General features: G+C 35.7%; 2 protein-coding genes across 2 annotated transcripts; both read left to right on the top strand.

Moving 5' to 3' along the window:
• The first annotated feature begins 2,793 nt into the window (after positions 1-2,793).
• On the top strand, positions 2,794-3,854 carry LOC125209171 (F-box/kelch-repeat protein At1g16250-like). Its single transcript, XM_048108781.2, has 2 exons — positions 2,794-3,119; positions 3,296-3,854. Exons 1-2 carry the CDS (start codon positions 2,794-2,796, stop codon positions 3,852-3,854), a joined length of 885 nt encoding a protein of 294 aa, XP_047964738.2.
• Positions 3,855-9,953: 6,099 nt separating this feature from the next.
• LOC125212371 (uncharacterized) lies at positions 9,954-11,408 on the top strand. Its single transcript, XM_048112519.2, has 2 exons — positions 9,954-10,475; positions 11,091-11,408. Exons 1-2 carry the CDS (start codon positions 10,185-10,187, stop codon positions 11,214-11,216), a joined length of 417 nt encoding a protein of 138 aa, XP_047968476.1. The 5' UTR covers positions 9,954-10,184; the 3' UTR covers positions 11,217-11,408.
• The last annotated feature ends 7,785 nt before the right edge of the window (positions 11,409-19,193 follow it).

The following is a 19,193-nucleotide window of genomic DNA, read 5'->3' as shown; positions in this document are numbered from 1 at the left end:
ATAATTGCATTTTTTTGTGAATAGAATGCATATCAAGTTGCTATCTGAAAAGTGAAAACGGGACTGCTATTCCAATTCTTCAAAAAAAAAAGAAAACAAACATGAAATAACGATTTACATAAATTTTATCCCATGGTCCATCGGTGATTTACATAAATCATATTGTATACTGTTGTCACACACCCATGCATGGACAAAAATATATATATATACATATGATACATCAAATCAAGAAACCCTTTTTTCATGAGCAGCAAAAGTGATGTCCACAAATAAGGAGTATTAAAATATTATAAAGTGTTATTATTCTCATTGATGCTTTCACTTGTCTCTACCCATCCCATGCCCACATATTTGTCTTTAGCAGATCACTCGTCTTTCATTCAAATGACAATTTTTTAATTCTCATTTGACATTACAACTTTCCTGGTTTAAATATAATTGAACTAGACTAAATGAAAAAATCTCATACTATATCTTTTTTCTTACTGAAATGAAAACATGAACCCGGTCTCTAGTTTTCATGATTGAGCATTTTTTTTATATTAAAAACTAAAATTTCTCCATTAATCCTATATCCCATTTCAATTATAGAATACCAAAGGTCTTCTAATCCACCTTAATAACAATGGATTATACTATAACAGACAGACGCCCCCTAATAATTATAACCTGTTAAATTGTTTTGGTTAGAAAAGGAAAACAAAACAAATCCAATTTCTATAGCAATGGGCCATTGAGTTAGTTAAGCCCAAAATGCAGATTTCCCTGATTCAATAAATAAATATAGCCCTTTATTGCAAAGGTATCATATATCGGCCCATTCTAATAGCCCGTTAAAACTATCAGATTTAAGTGAATATTTTTCCTTAAATCTTCAAACGTTTTTTCATAAAACTATTTTGAACTTAAATTGAGATGACAACTTGTACTAAAATAATTAAATTTGCTTGCAGATTTAAACTAAAAATGATCTTTCATAAATATGAGAAATAGAAATAAGTATTACAGAGTACTCCATAAGCAATATAGTTGAGAGCAAAGATGTTAAGCGAATGTCTTGTATTATTGGAATAGATTTTTAAACGTACCGCACTAAAGTAAGTATAGAATTGTTGTTTCACTACAGTAATAAAGTTTTATTTGGTGGTCCAAATCGATGCAATGACACACAAGCATAGCACCATGTTTATCTTAATTATCACATATACTAGGTTGTGATTTTCACACAATTTTAGTCACATAGTATATAAAAATAAAATTGTGTTGGACAACCATAACTAATCTCATTGAAAATGACATAAAATCCTACATTGTGTTGTGCAGCGCCGAACAATGTTCGGTCGTTCAAAACAATGAAACCAAATCCAACATTCAATAACCCAATCTTTAATGTGTCCATCACATCTTTCCTTATCACTCTTCTTTTTAGGCTCTTTATAAAAGTAGTTTTGCATAATCAACATTTTGTCGGATTATTATTTAATTTCTATTGTGGTACACATCTCTCTTTATTGTTTTTTATTTCTATTTTACATATAATATAATGATATTTTGCCATGAACCTTTCAATTAATACTCCATGCCTAAGGCACGTGCATCACACTTATAACCTATGATTTCATAGGCTAAATATTAATAGGTATGTTTGATTTGCATTACTTTGATTTATATTTTGATACTATATGAATACAGATGTACTATTATTATGGATGTTTTGTTGATTTTTATTGTTTTTGACTCTTTTATGATTTGTCACAAGGCATCGTAACTCATAACTAGGTAAAGAAAAAAATGAAATCTGCAAATATCGATGAATTAGTGACAGAAATAAACAATCGACAACTCAAGGGTGGGGTAGGAGTTCCCGACGGCCAGAGCTGTTGGTAAACAATGTCAATAGTCGCTTGTTAGTGAGCCATTGGTGAATGCAAGTTGCCGATGATTTTTGAACGACAACTCATCATCGAAGGTTGTTGTTAATAGTTCGTCCATATTTTTTATGGAATATGTTGGTCAAAGTTTTTGCCATGATATTTTATCAGGAGACGTGCCCTCTGTTGGTAATACATCTATAAGGGCCATTAATTAGCAACACATTTTTGGATTTATTGACGCAAAATTTCCCTCCATAAACAGTAGTATATATTAGTTATTTACCTTGAAATAAACTACACAAACAAAATAAGTTGGTTAAATAAAAGGTTAAGTATTGTAGAAACACAATACGCAGATCAAGTTGAATGGATTTATTTATAAATATTTATATAGTAGCTAGTAATAATTAAACTTAAATATTTCATTCAAACTTGTATATAGTAGCTAGTAATAATTAAACTTAAACATACGACACAAAAGAGAAGATTTAATGCAAGAATGCCGGTAAAAACAATAAATAAAGACATAATTGAGTACTAAATTTACAAAAACTAGGTAAATTATTGAGCAGTCATTGCCCGAATTATGTATCGATACAACCTAATACAATTCATTTTGTGTTCTCCGCCAGACGAGAGCTGCCGCGTGATTTAATAATCTAATTTATTCTAAATTAATTTGCGAGCTTATGATTTATAAATACGTAAGATTACCTTGGATAGAAAGCTTACCCACTAGTAAATAATTCAGTCGATTGCAATGAGTTCAAAATCTAGCAAACACCATATTTACCTAGCCTTTTGCTCTAATCATACAAACCACAATCCAAATTTTTCGAATTGGATAGGTCGATTTGACCCTTCCAACAACACTTTCAATTATGTTACCTCGATTCCTCAATTAGCACATAATCATATGCTCAAAGATTTTGCCATAGCATCTATCAATGACTCCATTTACATGATCGGAGGCCGAATTTGTCTCAAGGACGATAAAAACTCCACCATAGAAGTCGAAGCACGTGCGACCTTGATGCGCTACAATATTGGCATGGACCAATGGTCCGTTTGCGCACCCCTTTCTCATCCGAGGTACAACTTCGCATGCACAGTGCTTAACAACAAGATATATATTGCCGGAGGGCAGTATGAGCTGGCAAGTGCCAAGTGCACATCATCTGTCGAGATGTACGATCCAACGGACGACAAATGGACACAATTACCTAATATGAGGAGATTAAGGTAGGTAGATGGAACTAAGTCCATTTTTTATTTAAAAAAATAATAGAATATTCAAATTTAACGTAAATCTTTATTATAACTCCTATGTTATAGATCGCAATATTGAAAAAATATATTATCAAATAAATTATAGAAATATAACTCCTATCAATATTTTTTTTATGTCTGTCCCTTAGGTACAAAAGTGTTGGGGTGGCGTGGCAAGGCAAAGTCTACATAGTGGGCGGGTTTGTCCAGGGGTGTGACGGTGACTGCCAGCTAGGCTATGTGGACCGGTGTTCGGCTGAGGTGTACGATGGCAAAGGGCAATGGGACCTCGTGCCGGGGATGTGGAAGTTAGATGTGCCACCCAATCAAATAGTGGCTGTGGAGGACAGATTGTTTAGCTCAGGCGATTGTTTGAATACATGGAAAGGACATGTTGAGTTATACGACGGAAATATTAATTTGTGGAATGCTCTCGAAGGTTCGCAGTTAAATAACTTTATGACGAATGTTCCGGAAAGTGACCGGCAGTCGATGCAACGGTTGTATGTCACAATGGCGCCAATCAATACATATTTGTACTTCTTGGCGGGTTATAGGGATACGACGTCGTCTCGTACAATTTTGACGGTTCATAGGTTTGACACGGCAGCGAAAGAAGATGGTTGGACGAGCTTCGCACCATCTCTTGGCGAGGAAGGGGAACAACAACTTTGTGCCCATTGTTGTGTTGCTCCTAATTTAGCTTAGAGAAATATGCAATTAATATTTATAATTCGACTTTTTTTGTGATGTAAAGTTTCGATTTTATTCGGCGTGTGTATAATGTTAATCTATGTTTATGATCAATAGTTTAGAATCATAGAAGGCTAAAGTTAGAGAGAGAGGAGACAGGATATACTAGGAACAAGCTAATATGATTATGTTGGTTAAGCTTGATTGGCATCGTCATAACCAAGTTAATGATGTTGCTTCCTTGTTTGCTAATAAGAGCCTACTTATAGGTGCCTAGCTCTATTCACTTTTGGTTGCTTTTCTCTTTTAATAGTAATATTACGAATCTCATTTGATTTAATTAAATTAAGTCAAAGCCTCAATTTTTTTCTTCTTAATTAATTTTACAAGCAACTGACTTAGTAGCCATATTAGTATATAGAGTAACAAGTAAGACCTAACATCCAAACTTAATCAAATTGTTAACTAATGCAATTCATTAGAGAACTAGATTAATTCCAGAAGATGTCAGATATATGCATACAGTCGGAGTATTATATCATTACATACAATGAAAAATAACAATTACTTATGCATATCCTACACATGTAGGATTGCTACATATTTGCAAATTACCACCAGCAGATATATATACATGATGGAAAAATACTTGTATGTAGATGAAATTGAGCTTAGAATCTCTTAATTTAATCTTCTGATACCCCTATTAGCCACTTGAACTGCAAAAACAGGAAACCTAAAAATATTAATTCTGAGGGGTCCTCGATGAAGTTATATAAGGATTCATATAAACTGAATATGCGCTTGAAAATAGCAACAAATGTTATAATCAGCGGCGAAGCCAGAATTTTAATGTTGGGGAGCCCAACCAACTCTCCAAGGTTGTGAGATATTTTTGTTTCGTCTTCGCCAAGAACTGATGCGACTTAAGTTGAGATTGCGACAAAGATGGATAATATGTGCGAAATAACTTTAAAATTGAATTCACTAATAAAATTCATAAGATACATTTATGGATCTCTTAGAATTTTGTGGAACAAAGACTAAGGATAAATTGTACCTTTGAAGCTAAAACAATAATAAACAAAAAAAGGGCAGAGTTGACAACCACCTGAGCTAAGTGTACGAAATTAACTTATGAATATATGTATTTATAATATAGTAAACATCAAAATTGGTGGGGGGACCAAGGGCCCCCCTGGCCCTCATGTGGCTTCGCCACTGGTTATAATAATACTCACGAACATTAAACTTGGTCAAAAAAAAATAATGAACTAGGCTTATGGTGAATATCATATGAAATTAATTAGTTTTTCTCAACTCATGGAAAATTCACTACAAGGGACAAATTCGTGATTTTTCCAAACAAATTTTAAGTTTATGAGAAAATCCCAAAATCGGATAAAGTCTGTGATTTTAGGGACTAATTAACTTGACTAGATCTCCTATTTAAATTATTTGCTCCACACTTGACAAGTACTCAAATAAAATGAATGAATATGATCACTTGGATCCTCTTACAGTAAAACACAAAATATTTTATTACACATATTTGCTGTAATAATAAAATTAAATATGAAATGAATACCATTTAAAATAAGAAATTTTATTTGACAAATGATCAAGAATAAATTCCAACTAAGGTTATTGGTCCCTAAAAATATTAGCCTAATTTGGGAGTATTTCGATATAAGTTAAATTTTGGTTGGAAAAATAATGAATTTATAACTTATATTAATTTCTAAAGAATTGGGAAAGATTTATTTCATGGGAAATTTACTATGATGTTTAAGTTTATGACTATTCTGAACATGTTTAAACTTCATAATAAATACTCCATTTGTCCTATCGAAGAAATATTTATTTCTCTTTCATTATCTTCTTTAGAATTTTGAAGGAATATCAAATTTTAGTTAAAATTAGATTATTTTAGGGAGAAAATGAAATGGAAAAAGAGATTATGAAAGTGGAGTCCACTAAAATGTAGTGTGTGAGCCCAAGATATGAGTCCAAAAGAAAACAAATTAAAGGTACGGATAGGCCCATTAGAGGTGCATAAAAAGAAGAGAAAGCCTTCAGAGAATCATTTGTTTCAGTCAACTAAAGGTGGGACCCCTTACTTTATACATGAACATGACTGGTTGAAATTACACACGCCCATACTCACGTGCCGTGCTGCTCCACCTGCACGCGCATACTTTGATCTTTCCATCCACGGCTCATAATTGCTTCCTCATGCTTCAACAGATCTGGACCCTTGATACAGGCGACGTACCCGATGACTCATGAATATTTTGTTTTTGTTGCTCATTTCTTTGGTGTGTGGCCAACGATTAATTATGCATCCATAGATTAGTCACTGTGATAACTGATAGTACTACTACGATAAATAAAAATAAGCGAAATACTCCCTCCGTTGCATAGTAATGGAAGCGAAACTTTTTGCCACCAAGATTAAGAAAAATTGTGTTAGGTGAGTTAAGTGTTAAAACTCTCTAAATTTTGTCTCACATCGACTTGATGATGATCTAATCTAATCTATATAAGTGTGGATAACCCTCCCCCTTATGAGGCATTTTAAGGGGTGAGTGGCCCATTTCTAATATGGTATCAGAGCGGGCCCAAGTCGATGATGGTTTTCTCTTTATCTCTTATCTACCTCACGAGTGGAAGACTGATGTCCTTTTTGGCCCACATCCATGATGGTTCTCTTATCTCTAGCATTGCCTACCCACGTGATGAAAGACCGATGTCCTTTCCGGCCTACACGTGAGGGGGCGTGTTAAAACTCTCTAAATTCTGTTCCACATCGACTTGGTGATGATCCAATTTAATCTATATAAGTGTGGATAACACTCCCCCTTATGAGGCCTTTTAAGGGGTGAGTGGCTCATTTCTAATATTAAGTAAAGTGAGAATACAGTGGAAAATAAAAAAGGTATGGAGAGAGAAAATAATAAGAGAGAGTAAAGTAAATGTGGGGAACTGTGTTGACTTTTACTAAAAAAAAAAAGTCTATATTACTATGAAACGTACCAAATGACTATATTACTATGGAACGGAGGGAGTAATAAACACATTACCGTGGGAAATTGGATTTGCATATGGGAGTACTTACTACATAAAAATAAACAAATTTTTATTAGTGATAAATGTTTACATCGAAATGGACAAAGTAATGGTTTCTTCGAATTAATTGTGCCCCATAATTTGCATGTGACAAGATACTCCAAAGTTGATGAAAACTCGTGTGGCAAATGTGATGATAATTCCATGGTTGCTAAAAGGAAAAGGAACATGAGTCATGTGTAAGTAGTATATGAATTAGTATACTTGGCCCTCCATGTCTTAGATTAGGCTATATAAAGTTAAATTAATATACACACCATTAATTAATGTGGTCGTAGTGTTTGCTAAGCATTTCGGCAATGATGGTGACACCCAAAAGGGCAAACAAGTCTTAAACCCTAAGACTAAATTAACGACACTATTTGTATAGCTAGGTTAAAATAAAAATCTTATTAAAAATGTGATCATGTATATACATGTTTACGCACTTATAAATTACTTGCATTCAGTGGCAACATCTGATGTTGGGAGCCTTAGGAGCTTATACCATTATTTTTCAATGTAGACATAGCTGAAAGCAAATTGCACCAATGGTGATAGGAGACTAATTAAAAGATGGATAGAGATGGAAAGAGTAACAAGAGAATAAGAATTAGAGAATGAATGATAGATACTATTAAAGATAAAAACGCATGTTTGTTGAACTAATCAATGTCGAAAGAATCGGAATTGCTAGGAAATCAGGAGTGACGTTGTCCTAATTGCTATTAATAACACTATTCATTGACCTATCCATTACTAAAGATTTTGAAATCATGCAATATTTTCTTGATAAATTGTGCAGCCATCTTCAATCACAAATTCACAACGACATTTGTGCAATCAATTTTCAACTATGCTTATGTAATTGTGACAATTATATCATTAAAAGTTGTTTGGACATGTGCATAATATTTTACGTGCACCAATATATAATTTTACCTAAATTTATTCTTGGTAATGGATCTATTCTTGTTTTAAGAAGGTCTTTGTTTCAATATATTTATATAGGGGAGTGCTAATATGCTAACTAATTTTAAAGTGTTAACGTACATCCAATCACGTGCTGCCACATGACACAAAAGTTGCAATATTGTAAACACAAAAATGCAATATGCATTTGTAGGAGTGTTAGATAAATTTTGGCAGATTGCATTTTAGTTATAGGTAGATTGCATTTTTTATCGTTGAGTTTTGCATTTTAGATATTGACTGTATAATTCGCATTTTGTATGTAGACATATTGCATTTATATATAGTTTATTTTGCATTATAGACAATTTATGTTAAAATGCAAAACTTAACAATATAAAATGCAATATGCCTATAACAAAAATGCAATCTGCGGAAATGCATGAACAACTTCATAAATGTATATTTCATTTTCGTATATACAATATTGCATTTTTCGTGCCACATGACAACACGTGATTGGATGTACGTTAACACTCTAAATAAGGGTCCACCCTAGTGCTCCCCTATTTATATATGTCTAGACACACGGTATTGTGTATCGTGGACTAGTTAGTTATCTTAACATAGTGATTAAATTATTAAATGAATGATATTTTCTAGGATTGGAGTACGATTGTTATTTTTTGCAAGATGTCCACCTTCGAAATTGGGCCAACGGCTGATGCTTCCTATGCGTAGGACAGAACTAAGATCGAATAATCATCATCTTAGATTCACTATGATTGGATTCGGATTACATGTATTAATTAGTTAAACTCACACAAAATGTTATTTAACCCAAAGTAAAATAACATTTTGAGAAATTAGATAGGAGTAGTAGAAGTAGTAGTAACAATTACTAAAAGTTACTATAACACAGGCACACAGAGAGAGAAAGATTAGGAGATTAACTAGGAACTCGATATTCATTCATTAATTGCTACTAATATTGTTGAAAGTCAACAAATAACATTATATAGTTAAAACTCGATATTTACCTACCCTATTGATGAGAAATGATATGCTACATGTCTTATGTGGGCTCCTTATATGAGCACCACTCTCGTTTGACACACGTTTAGCATCGTTCGTTTCGATTTATCTATTTAGCTTAATTCTAATACATTAAAAAATGTTATTGCAATTTTTAATTTCACAAAATTCATAAAAATCAAAGCTTGATTTATTATTTTATTCATTTATTTGAAATTATCGAGCAAATCGAGCTTTGATTTTTATGAGTTTTGTGAAATTAAAAATTGTAATAACATTTTTTAATGTATTAGAGTAAAACTAAATAGATAAATCGAAACGAACAACCCTAAATGTGTGTCAAACGAGAGTGGTGCTCATATAAGGAGCTCACATAAGGTATGTAGCATATCATTTTCCCCCTATTGATAACTCTGAGATAAATATAGTGAATCACTATAAAAAAAACTTATTTTTAAAGACACAAAAATTAACACAAAAATTAAGACGCAATTACTTGAGTTTAGAAATTTTAAAAAATAACAATAATTTAAAAATAATTTAATATGTAAAAGAAAGTATTCCTTAATTAATACTATAACAAATAAACTTAAATTTTTTGCTTTTTCATGGCACTTTCATTTGCGTCTTCTAATTTTAGTTGATACACCAATAATAAAGACGATTTTTAAAGTGTTGGTGGTATATTTAAAAACACAAATTATCGTTCTTAATTGGATTTAAAAAATGACTTTAACTGTTTTTTTTTAATGGCTAGGATTTGAAATCAAAGTAAAAAAAGAACAAAGTATCCGATGATTATAAAAATATGGCCATGAAAGTTTATTATTTAAATTGTAATTATATCTTTTAGATATTGAAAAGTGTGTAAATATTCTCAGAAAAAAGTTGAGTACGTGTGATTGCTGATTAAGAGTGGTAATCTACTAATCTTATGTTGATAGCTATTTTGTGCAGTAATTATTAGTAGTGGTAAGTTTATAAAAAAATTATGTTGGGCAACTGTGAGTCAACTATATATACTTGATGACGTTGCTCTCGAGTCTCAACAGAAATAGAGCACACCTCCAATTCGAGATTTTACTCCATTTCTTCTTTATTTCTCTACATCCTCACTCTCTCTTTCTCTCTCATCTCTCAATCCCAAAGCACCCTACCTCCGGCGAGGTTTTCACTTTCTCTCTCTAGAGAGAATCTAGTGGTGGGTGGTGGTTTCAATTAAAAGAGTGGTGCTTTGATGGCACCACAAAACCCCCAATAAAACCCTTCCCCTCATTTCCAAATCATCAAATGGGCGTGGTAGAAGAGGGCTGGGGCGGTTGGGCGCCGACCCCTGGCGCCGCCCCCCTCTACATCCAGAAAGACGATCACTGGACCCACTTCGACAACTCCGTGAATGCGGTGTCGTTTGGGTTCGTGGCCACCGCCATCCTCATCTCCATGTTCCTCGTCATGGCCATCTTCGAGAAGTTCCTCAGAACCACCTCTCCCCCCGATTCCCGCCGCCGCCACTCCGACCTCGAGGCCCAGACCCACATCGTCGCCTTCAATTCCAAGCTCCGCTTCCCCTCATCTCCCAAAGTGAGTCCATTTACCTCCAGGCTCCAATTTTGATTAGATGAAGTTGCTAATGTGAAAAAAAGAAGAAAAAAAGTGCATGTGATGGTGCAGGGAGAAATGAATAGAGAGGATATTTCATTATTTTGGAAATGGTCCCTAGTTGCATTGATGGCAAGTGTTGCTATTCTCAATTCTATATTCTTCTTCTATAATCTTGTAAATAAATGAAATTGTTCATTCTTGGATACAGACCCACTTAATTTAATATTTGGACCATCACATACCTATATTTATGATTCCCCGCGTGCCGAATCCCTGTTTTGGGGACACCCTCCCAACCTTCTATTTCCCTTTGTTTTTTCTCTCTTCCTATTTTCAATTATGCAACCCCACCTTCAATTATGTTACTTGCCTATGTTTTTTAATTCATTTGTCCTAATCAGATTCCTTGTCTAGATAATGTTCTCGTCCTTGTGTTTATCTACTGTCACCACAAGAGAATGCATTACTAATTTGTGGAGAAGTACTAATTTGAGGCTCTGAGCATATGTTTAGAATCTAGAAGGTTTAAAAGTACTTAACAAGTGTGACATTTCTATTCAACATTTAGAACTTGACAGAATAAATTGGTTGCAGGTAAGTGTAAATGCAAGAGAAGTATCGGTGGTGATGCCGGGCAACAAGGTCCCGACCTTCATCGCACATCCTGCTCCGGTGCCTTGCCCACCGGAGCGAGTGCAGTGGCCGCCTCATCAACTATAATGATTGGGAGTCACCATGGATGCACATTCTACTACCATTGCTTTTTGTGAAATGGGATCATAGCTTTTGTAAATGTCTCTACTCTCATCTCATTTCCTGCAGTTGAAAAGATGGAAACACATGATTTCCATGGCCTCTCTCTATGTATTATACTATGCCCATTCTCATACCAGTCTTCAATTTTGATTTCAATATATTCTTTTGTTGAAGTTGAATGAGGATCATATTCATGGCCTTATAATTCAATCCAAACACAAGACAGCAAACATGCCCCTGTCTGGGGCTCTGGGCTCAATGTGGAACAAAGGGATAGGATTGATGCAGCCTGCCCCATCCTTTACCCTCCATTTTTATAGTCATAATTGCTAACCAAAAATCGAACTTTGGATAGAGTTGCAAGTAAGATCCCTTAAGTTTCCATCAATAGATGTGACACGCCTTATTTATATGTAATAGCTAAAATTATTAACGAATCAATTTTTTTTAGAGAATTACTTCCTCCGTTCCACAAAAGATGTCACACTTGTGACATAGCACGAGATTTTAGGAGGTGGTATTTTGTGTGTTAAATGGATAGAGAAAATATAATTTTTATTAATATAAGAGAGAATTTTTTCTAAAAAGTGAAATGCGACATCTTTTGTTGGACAAACTAAAATGGAGAGTGGGACATCTTTTGTAAGGGAGTACTAAAAGTCAGTTCTTAATTGTAATAGTTCAAAGACAAGAACAAATTTGCTATATAAGCTCTAAGTTTGAGATTCGATAAGGAATTATCATTGTTAATCATATTTCATAATCCATATATGCAAAAATAGAGGAGTGTTAGGGTGCCACTACCTCTTAAAATAACATCATATCGTCATTTCTAGTCAATCATTTGTACACATGTACGAATAATAAGCTGCCATGTGGCCAAAAAAATTCCGAAAAAACACGGTCAGCAATATGCTACACCTTATACAACAATTTTTCTCGGCCAGCAATATCCGACACACTATATGTCACGACCGCACTTTCGCTAAGGATAGCAAAGCCGGGAACCCGTGACTAGGGGTGGGAGACAAGAGGGGAATAGAAGAGGATAAATAATAACTAAATTTTCACTTCAAATTCAAAATTACTCTTGGTTACCAGGATTTTGAATCAAAACCTTTTTCATCAATAGACATTTATCAGAGTATAAAAAAAAAGTCAACGTTGTGTACAACTTTACTACACAGCGGAAAGAACACGATCACATGTATGGAGACATGCATCTCCGAGAGTCTCTACTTAAAATAAAAAGGAAATCATCAACTCTGCTCAGCATTCTCCACCGTCACTGCTCAACCTGCACATTTAGAAATATATGCAGGGTTGAGTATAAAAATACTCAGTGAACACGTTACCGAAATATACATATATAGAATGAAAATATTGGCATGTCATCACAGTAACACTCGAGGGTTTTCTCTTAAAAGGCCCGAGCTTACTAAATTCTTTGTGAGCTAAAGTTCGACTGATCAGTCTAAGTTCTTTCTGTACTTTTGTCATATCTGAACACCAAGTGCCGTGGAGATGGTGCTCTCCCACGGTCACCTACATCTTTCTCCAGCCGGGGAGGTGGCCACCTCCCAACGGCCTCCACTACATCATCTTTGTGCCGTAGAAGGTGGCCACCTTCCACGGTCACCTGCGTACACAAATCCGTGTAGGAACACCATCCTCACTCGGACCCGAATTCGATTCTTAAATTTCAACAAAACAGGTAGGCTTCATACACATAAAATAAATCATTTATGGCAAGACAACATCATTTGCACAACTAAATACCATCTCAAAATATTTGACATTTTATCCACATTAGTATGTAGGATAGAAAAGTTCACATTGTGCGTTTAAACTTGAATTTCATTACTCCGACCATAACTTGCTCGTGGAGATAGCTTTCCGGGTATCTATAAGTAATTTAACCAAACTCTTGATTCTGTATCCTGATCCACCATCTCAATTTTATTTTAGGATATTCATGTCCGAACTGAGTGAAACAATATTTCTCTTTTCTTATTATCTAATCTAATTTCCCATTATATTTCTAATTTTTGCATATTTTATTTCTTCTCTTTTTTTTTTCTTTTCTCCAAACCCCCTCCGTTACGAACACAAAGCTATATATGTATCTATATAAAAATTCAAGTAAAGTCGGCTGCCATATATATCACTTTATTATTTCAATTTAATTTCTAGAATGTAAAAGACATGCATTGGTTTATTTCTTTACACGTGCAAAACTTATGTTATATCTTTGATACACTAAGCACTCAATTATTTTGACGAATAATATGTATCATAGTACCCAATTATATGCATTACACGTATACTCTATAATTTTATATACATTATAATTATATAATAATAATATAATAATTATGCTAATAATTCAAAAATGTAACCTTCTATCTTATTCTTTTAATGCTGTAAATACATAATATGTAATGAAAATATAATTATACCAAATAGTATCAGGGATGTCACAATTCTTTCCTCTTTAAGAATTTTGTCTCCAAAATTCAATTATCGGAGCATCTCCAATGGTCGGCTCGCGACCGGCTAGCCGATTCGCATCGCTGGCCGAACGGCTAACCGAACCATTGGAGGCGGCTAGCCGAAAATCGGCGAGCCGATCGGCGTGGGCTAGCCGATCCTTCGGCGCTGGCCGCCATTGTGGCGGCCCGATTGGCTAGCGACTGGCCAGCGCCCGAATTTAATTTTTTTTTTTTAAAACCTATATAAACGCGATTTTCGTTTCATTTTCATTTGCACTACTTGTTTTAACGAGTTCTATCTCTCTCTAACTTTCTGTACAAGAGCATCATCGAGCGATGGATCACAACAACGAGTCCAGTCCAGTGACGAGTGGATCTCAGACTCCCACGGTACCTGTGGGATCTGGATGGGGTGGGCAGATGGGCGGGCAGATGGGCCCAGGGTTTAACGTCCCTTGGGGGCAGTTGATGGGGATGATGGCCGGTGCGCCGGGGGGATTGCAGGGGGGGAACCAGGGGGGGATGCCAGGCAGGGGGCAGGGGAGCGGCGGGTGGGGAGGTATGCCCCAGATGCAGCAGCAGATGATGGGGATGATGTGGCAGGGAGGGATGCAGGGGGGATGCAGCACGGTCGGCGAGTCGTCGCAGCCCGTTGTTGACGACACCCCCGGCCGGAGGAAGTGGACCGAGGATGAGTACGCTGGGGTGGCCAAGGGGTGGTTTGAGGTGTGCGACGATCCGCTGGTTGCGAACAACCAGCGGGTCGTCAACATGTGGGCGAAGATTAGAGCTGCCTACAGGAGGCATTGCCCGCACGGGAAGGACTTCAGCGGGGAGGAGGTCCGAAAGGGGTGGGAGCGCATCAGGGCCGCGGTCGGCCGTTTTTCGGCGTTGTACGCCAACGCCCTCCGTCAGTTCACTAGTGGGCAGAATGAGGAGGACGCCCGGAGGATAGCCGAGAGTCAGTTCCCCTTGGTGGGGACGTACAAGGAGTTCCACTTCTGGGAGTGCTTTTTGTTGCTGAAGGACTCCGAGAAGTTCCGGGCGGGGTGCGACGCTGGGTGGCCGAAGAAGCATAGACTGAACTATACCGGCGACTACAGCGGCAGCAGCGGCGGATCCCACGATCTCCCCCCGGATGCTGAGGAGTTTCCATCCCCTCCTTCATTTGCTGGTCGCCCCCGCCCGGTTGGACAGAAGCGGGCGCAACGGGCTGCGAGGGGCGGATCCCCCCTATCGCCCCGCGAGGTCCAGTCCTCCGCCCTCCCACCCGCCGCCCCACTCGAGTACACTCTCCATTCGCGTAACCAAACGCGGGCTCAGATGTACAAGGTCTTCCAAGATTGGAGGACCGCCACTGACCCCATGGATAAGATGTTTCTTCACTCGATGCTCGAGAGCATGCGGGTTGATTTGGATGTCGCGAGGGACGGCTAGAGGGTTCCGACGTGGGCTCAGATACCACGGGTGGCGGCAGCGGCAGCGGCGGCGGGGACGGCGAGGACGGCGGCAACGACAACGGCGATGAGGAGTAGAGAGTGGCGGGGCTCGTGTGTGGAAGCCCTTTTTTTTAAAAAAAAATCATGTACTTTTTTTTAAATCTTTGTACTTTTTTTAATGGAATGGATTAATTTTCCCGTACATGTGTCGTAAATTTAATTCCGTAATTTAATTGTAATTTTATTTCCGTAAATGTAGTATATTTTGAATTATTATTATTGCGGCTGGCCTATGGCTAGCCTATGGCTGGCCTAAATCTGATGTGGTAGGTAGATTTTTTAGTGCTGCTGACGTGGCAGGGGAGAGAATAGCTAGCCTATTGCTGGCCTATTGCTGGCCTATGTAGCATTGGAGATGCTCTAAGAGCATCCGCAATGGTGCTTAGTAATAATATAGGACACACGTTATTTAATCATACGCTGCTTTGACTTATCAATAGGTGCGGGTTTTCCGTAACCCAATATTCCTGATATCTTGGGTAGTAGTAATTAATAACTAGAATGGTGTCAGTTTTATTATTACATTGAATCGTGTGCCTGCGCGGTTTGACTATATCCCCAAGAGGTGTTCGAGAGAAGTTCTATTATTCGGAAACCCGGCCGGTTTGGATTTAATCCAAGAATAAATAGAAAAGGAAAAGTATATTTTAATATACATCTCGTACTAGACAAACTCTTGGAAATAAAGATATTAATTAATTTAAAGTCTATAGCAGACTACAAATTAATTAATGGATATAGAAAGTCTTAGACACGGGAAATAATATATTAAAGAGGTTAACCCGGATTGCTTGTAATCACGGATTGGATGGGCGGTCAATATTTCTTCTATAGTGGCACAAGAAATATTCCATTGGCCTTATATTAAATTATGGGTTATAATTTAATTAGTAAAGAAGGTCCAATTGGGGAGGCCCAATCCAAGCCCCATAGATCCCTAACCTAGCCCATCATAAACTCTATAAATAAGAATGTAAGGAGGAGACACAAAAACATGTTATCACAAACCCTAGCCTCCACACTTGGCTTTCTTGTCTTCTCCTTCAAGATTCTTATAATTTCTAAGAGATTCCTCCCACAAGGAATTTAGATCTATAGAGTTAAGGGTCATAGGTTAGAAGATCTTTGGTCTTGCATTCACAATCAAGCTTCAAGATCTACACGTGGAGAAGTAGCAAGCCACTTCGATTCTTTGGAGAATCATTGTTGTAAGTATTCAACAACATAATTTTAAATTAAATTATGTGATTAATTGCGCAATTATATGTCTCTACATGTTCAAGCATGAAATTGAATCGACCCACATAATCACCTAAATAGATTCTTATGTGGATTTATTTGTTTTGCATTTTCCGCTGCGATTATCCCCAACACCTGCGCCCCCCCGGCGCACCGGCCATCATCCCCATCATCTGATTCCAAGGGATGTTAAACCCCGAGCCCATCTGCCCCCATCCAGATCCCAACCGTGGGAGATCCACTCGTCGCTGGACTGGACTCGTTGTTGTGAGCCATCGCTCGATGATGCTCTTGTACAGAAAGTTAGAGAGAGAGAAAACTCGTTAAAACAAGTGGTGCAAATGAAAATGAAACGAAAATCGCGTTTATATAGGTTTTCAAAAAACAAAAAAAAAAAAAAAAAAAAACAAAAATCGGCGCTGGCCGATCGCTGGCCGATCGGGCCGCCACAATGGCGGCTAGCCGATCGGCCAGCGCGACGAATCGGCTAGCCGACCATTGCGGATGCTCTTAATGTTGTTGTATAACTCTCACTATCAGCATCTCCTTTATTATAAAAGCATTTTTCTAGTTTTCTTTCATAATTTGCTTTATTAATTATATGGGCTTAATATATAGATCTCTTTTTGTCTATGTTACTTTTGTTAACTACTTGTCATATTTGGGTTATACACTTTGAATCCAACAAAAGACCTCTATATAAAAAAAAAAAATTGTAAAAAAGAAAAATTTTCTTTAGGTCGTTTTCTAAGAGTTAAAAAATAAATATTTGCAACCTAAGATTTATAGCTTAAGGAGTCTTATAAAAACTTGGGTTGTTACACTATACATCAATCTATAGATTGTTGTGTAGCGTATATAATATTGTTGTGTAGCGTTTATAATATTGCTATATATATGATGTCACGGTGTCACTTTAAAAGGTGTTGTCATTTTAACACAAACATGCAAACATATATTCATATACTCCTATATACATTTTGAACTCCTTAATTATTTGAGAAAGCATTAACAAACGTTGTTGTTTCCTTTCAATTCACCAAAAACCCAACTGAGTGTGGACGACGACATGGGTTTAATTAAACAATTTGTAATGTTACGTGTATAAAAAGAGTCTTATTTTAAATATAAATTTAAATTGTATGGTTTTGTAACCAAAAATAATACTCGTTTCGTCCCAACTAAGTAGGGTCGTATTCCCACCTGGAATGTACCGACTAAGTTGAGTCATTTCTCTTTTTGACAAAATAACAAAACATCTAATCACTCTTATTTTACTCTTTCTTCATCTTTCCTATTTTTCAACATAATTTCTTAATTTTCGTGCCCAAAAGTTGCTATTTTTAAGGAACGATCTAAAATGAAAATAGTTGCTATTTTTAAAAAACGGAGAGAGTAATGTTTATTGAATTGAAGAAAATATGTACTATGTCAATTTACTTCAATTTTTATAAATTTTAAAAAAATAACTTTGTATTTGAAATAATATAGTACTAAGGCAATGTTTATTAACTGTAGAAGAAAATATATACGAGTGAAAACAGCTTTTTATCTTTGCCTTCTATTACCAAAATAATTAGTGAAACTACAATGTCATATCCAATAATTTACAAGATCTAATATGGTTACGCCTATTCTAATATACGCTCTAGTTATAGTTTAAATATTATTAAACAAACTTGATTTTGTAATGGAAATATCTAGATATTATACAAATATCTAGATATTATGTTATCTAGTATATAAAAGTATTAAGTGGATATCCTAGAATATGAAGTGGATGCCTATAAATATGGGTAAGTTGTAATATTTTGTATTTTATGAGAAAGTTTGAGACATAAAAGAGCTTCTTAATTTCTCTTGTCATCAACCTCTCATAAATCATTTTCCATATATTCCCTCAATTCCCCTCTCAAATATTTCTTACAAACTAAATTACTCCTCCAACATAGGAATCCCCTCCATTATTTGCATCATGGGCACCATTTTCTACGTTTGCTTCATCGTCACTATTTTCCGCTCCGCCTCCGTTTTCCCCTCCGATTTGCCTTCCGCTTTCCCCTTTGCAAACATTCACTTCCTATGACAGTAACAAATAATAATTACTATATATTTTATTAAAATATATTTAGAAACATACTATAATAAAGAAATATACCTGGAATCCAAGCTGCTGCAAAGTCTTCCGCCAGAGCTTCCATTCGTAAAATAAGCGCACATCTTGATTTCGGAATCTAAAATTTATAAATTTAGAATCTAAAATTTATTGATCTAAATTAAAAATACAAAATAAAATAAAGATTTTACCTAAATCTTCTTAAAAAAATATCATACGCAAAGTCTGAATACCTTCTAAATAAAAAAAATAAAAAAACGTTATTTAACCTAAAATCACCTAGGTGCTCACATTGATTAAATAGAATCTAAAAACTATGGATTAAAAAGAATAATCTATAAAACATATAACAATAAAAAATTTATAAAACCCTAGATTTTAAATATCATACGCGTCAATGCTGACTTAACCTTAAAGCACTCAGAATTTGGAGCTCACAAAACATATAAAATAAAGATTTTACCTAAATTTTCTTTAAAAAATACTATCATACACGAAAGTCTGAATAGTTTTATTGTTATAAATTGCTTTAACACCTACTCCACTTAATATAGTAGTACAATTACAATTACAATATCCAGTAATAAACATAGGG

Source organism: Salvia hispanica, chromosome 3 (genome assembly GCF_029641045.1).
Source record: "Salvia hispanica isolate PSC_SH4W2 chromosome 3, Shi_PSC_v1, whole genome shotgun sequence".
NCBI lineage: Eukaryota > Viridiplantae > Streptophyta > Magnoliopsida > Lamiales > Lamiaceae > Salvia > Salvia hispanica.
This window is presented reverse-complemented; position numbering and strand designations above follow the sequence as displayed.

What these genes read in the sequence shown, in the direction of transcription:
- LOC125209171 (XM_048108781.2), top strand. Translation starts at nt 2,794, where the DNA reads ATGCTCAAAGATTTTGCCATAGCATCTATCAATGACTCCATTTACATG. An exon ending in CCTAATATGAGGAGATTAAG is followed by an intron (nt 3,120 to 3,295) that starts GTAGGTAGATGG and finishes TCTGTCCCTTAG; the next exon opens with GTACAAAAGTGTTGGGGTGG.
- LOC125212371 (XM_048112519.2), top strand. Translation starts at nt 10,185, where the DNA reads ATGGGCGTGGTAGAAGAGGGCTGGGGCGGTTGGGCGCCGACCCCTGGC. An exon ending in GCTTCCCCTCATCTCCCAAA is followed by an intron (nt 10,476 to 11,090) that starts GTGAGTCCATTT and finishes AATTGGTTGCAG; the next exon opens with GTAAGTGTAAATGCAAGAGA.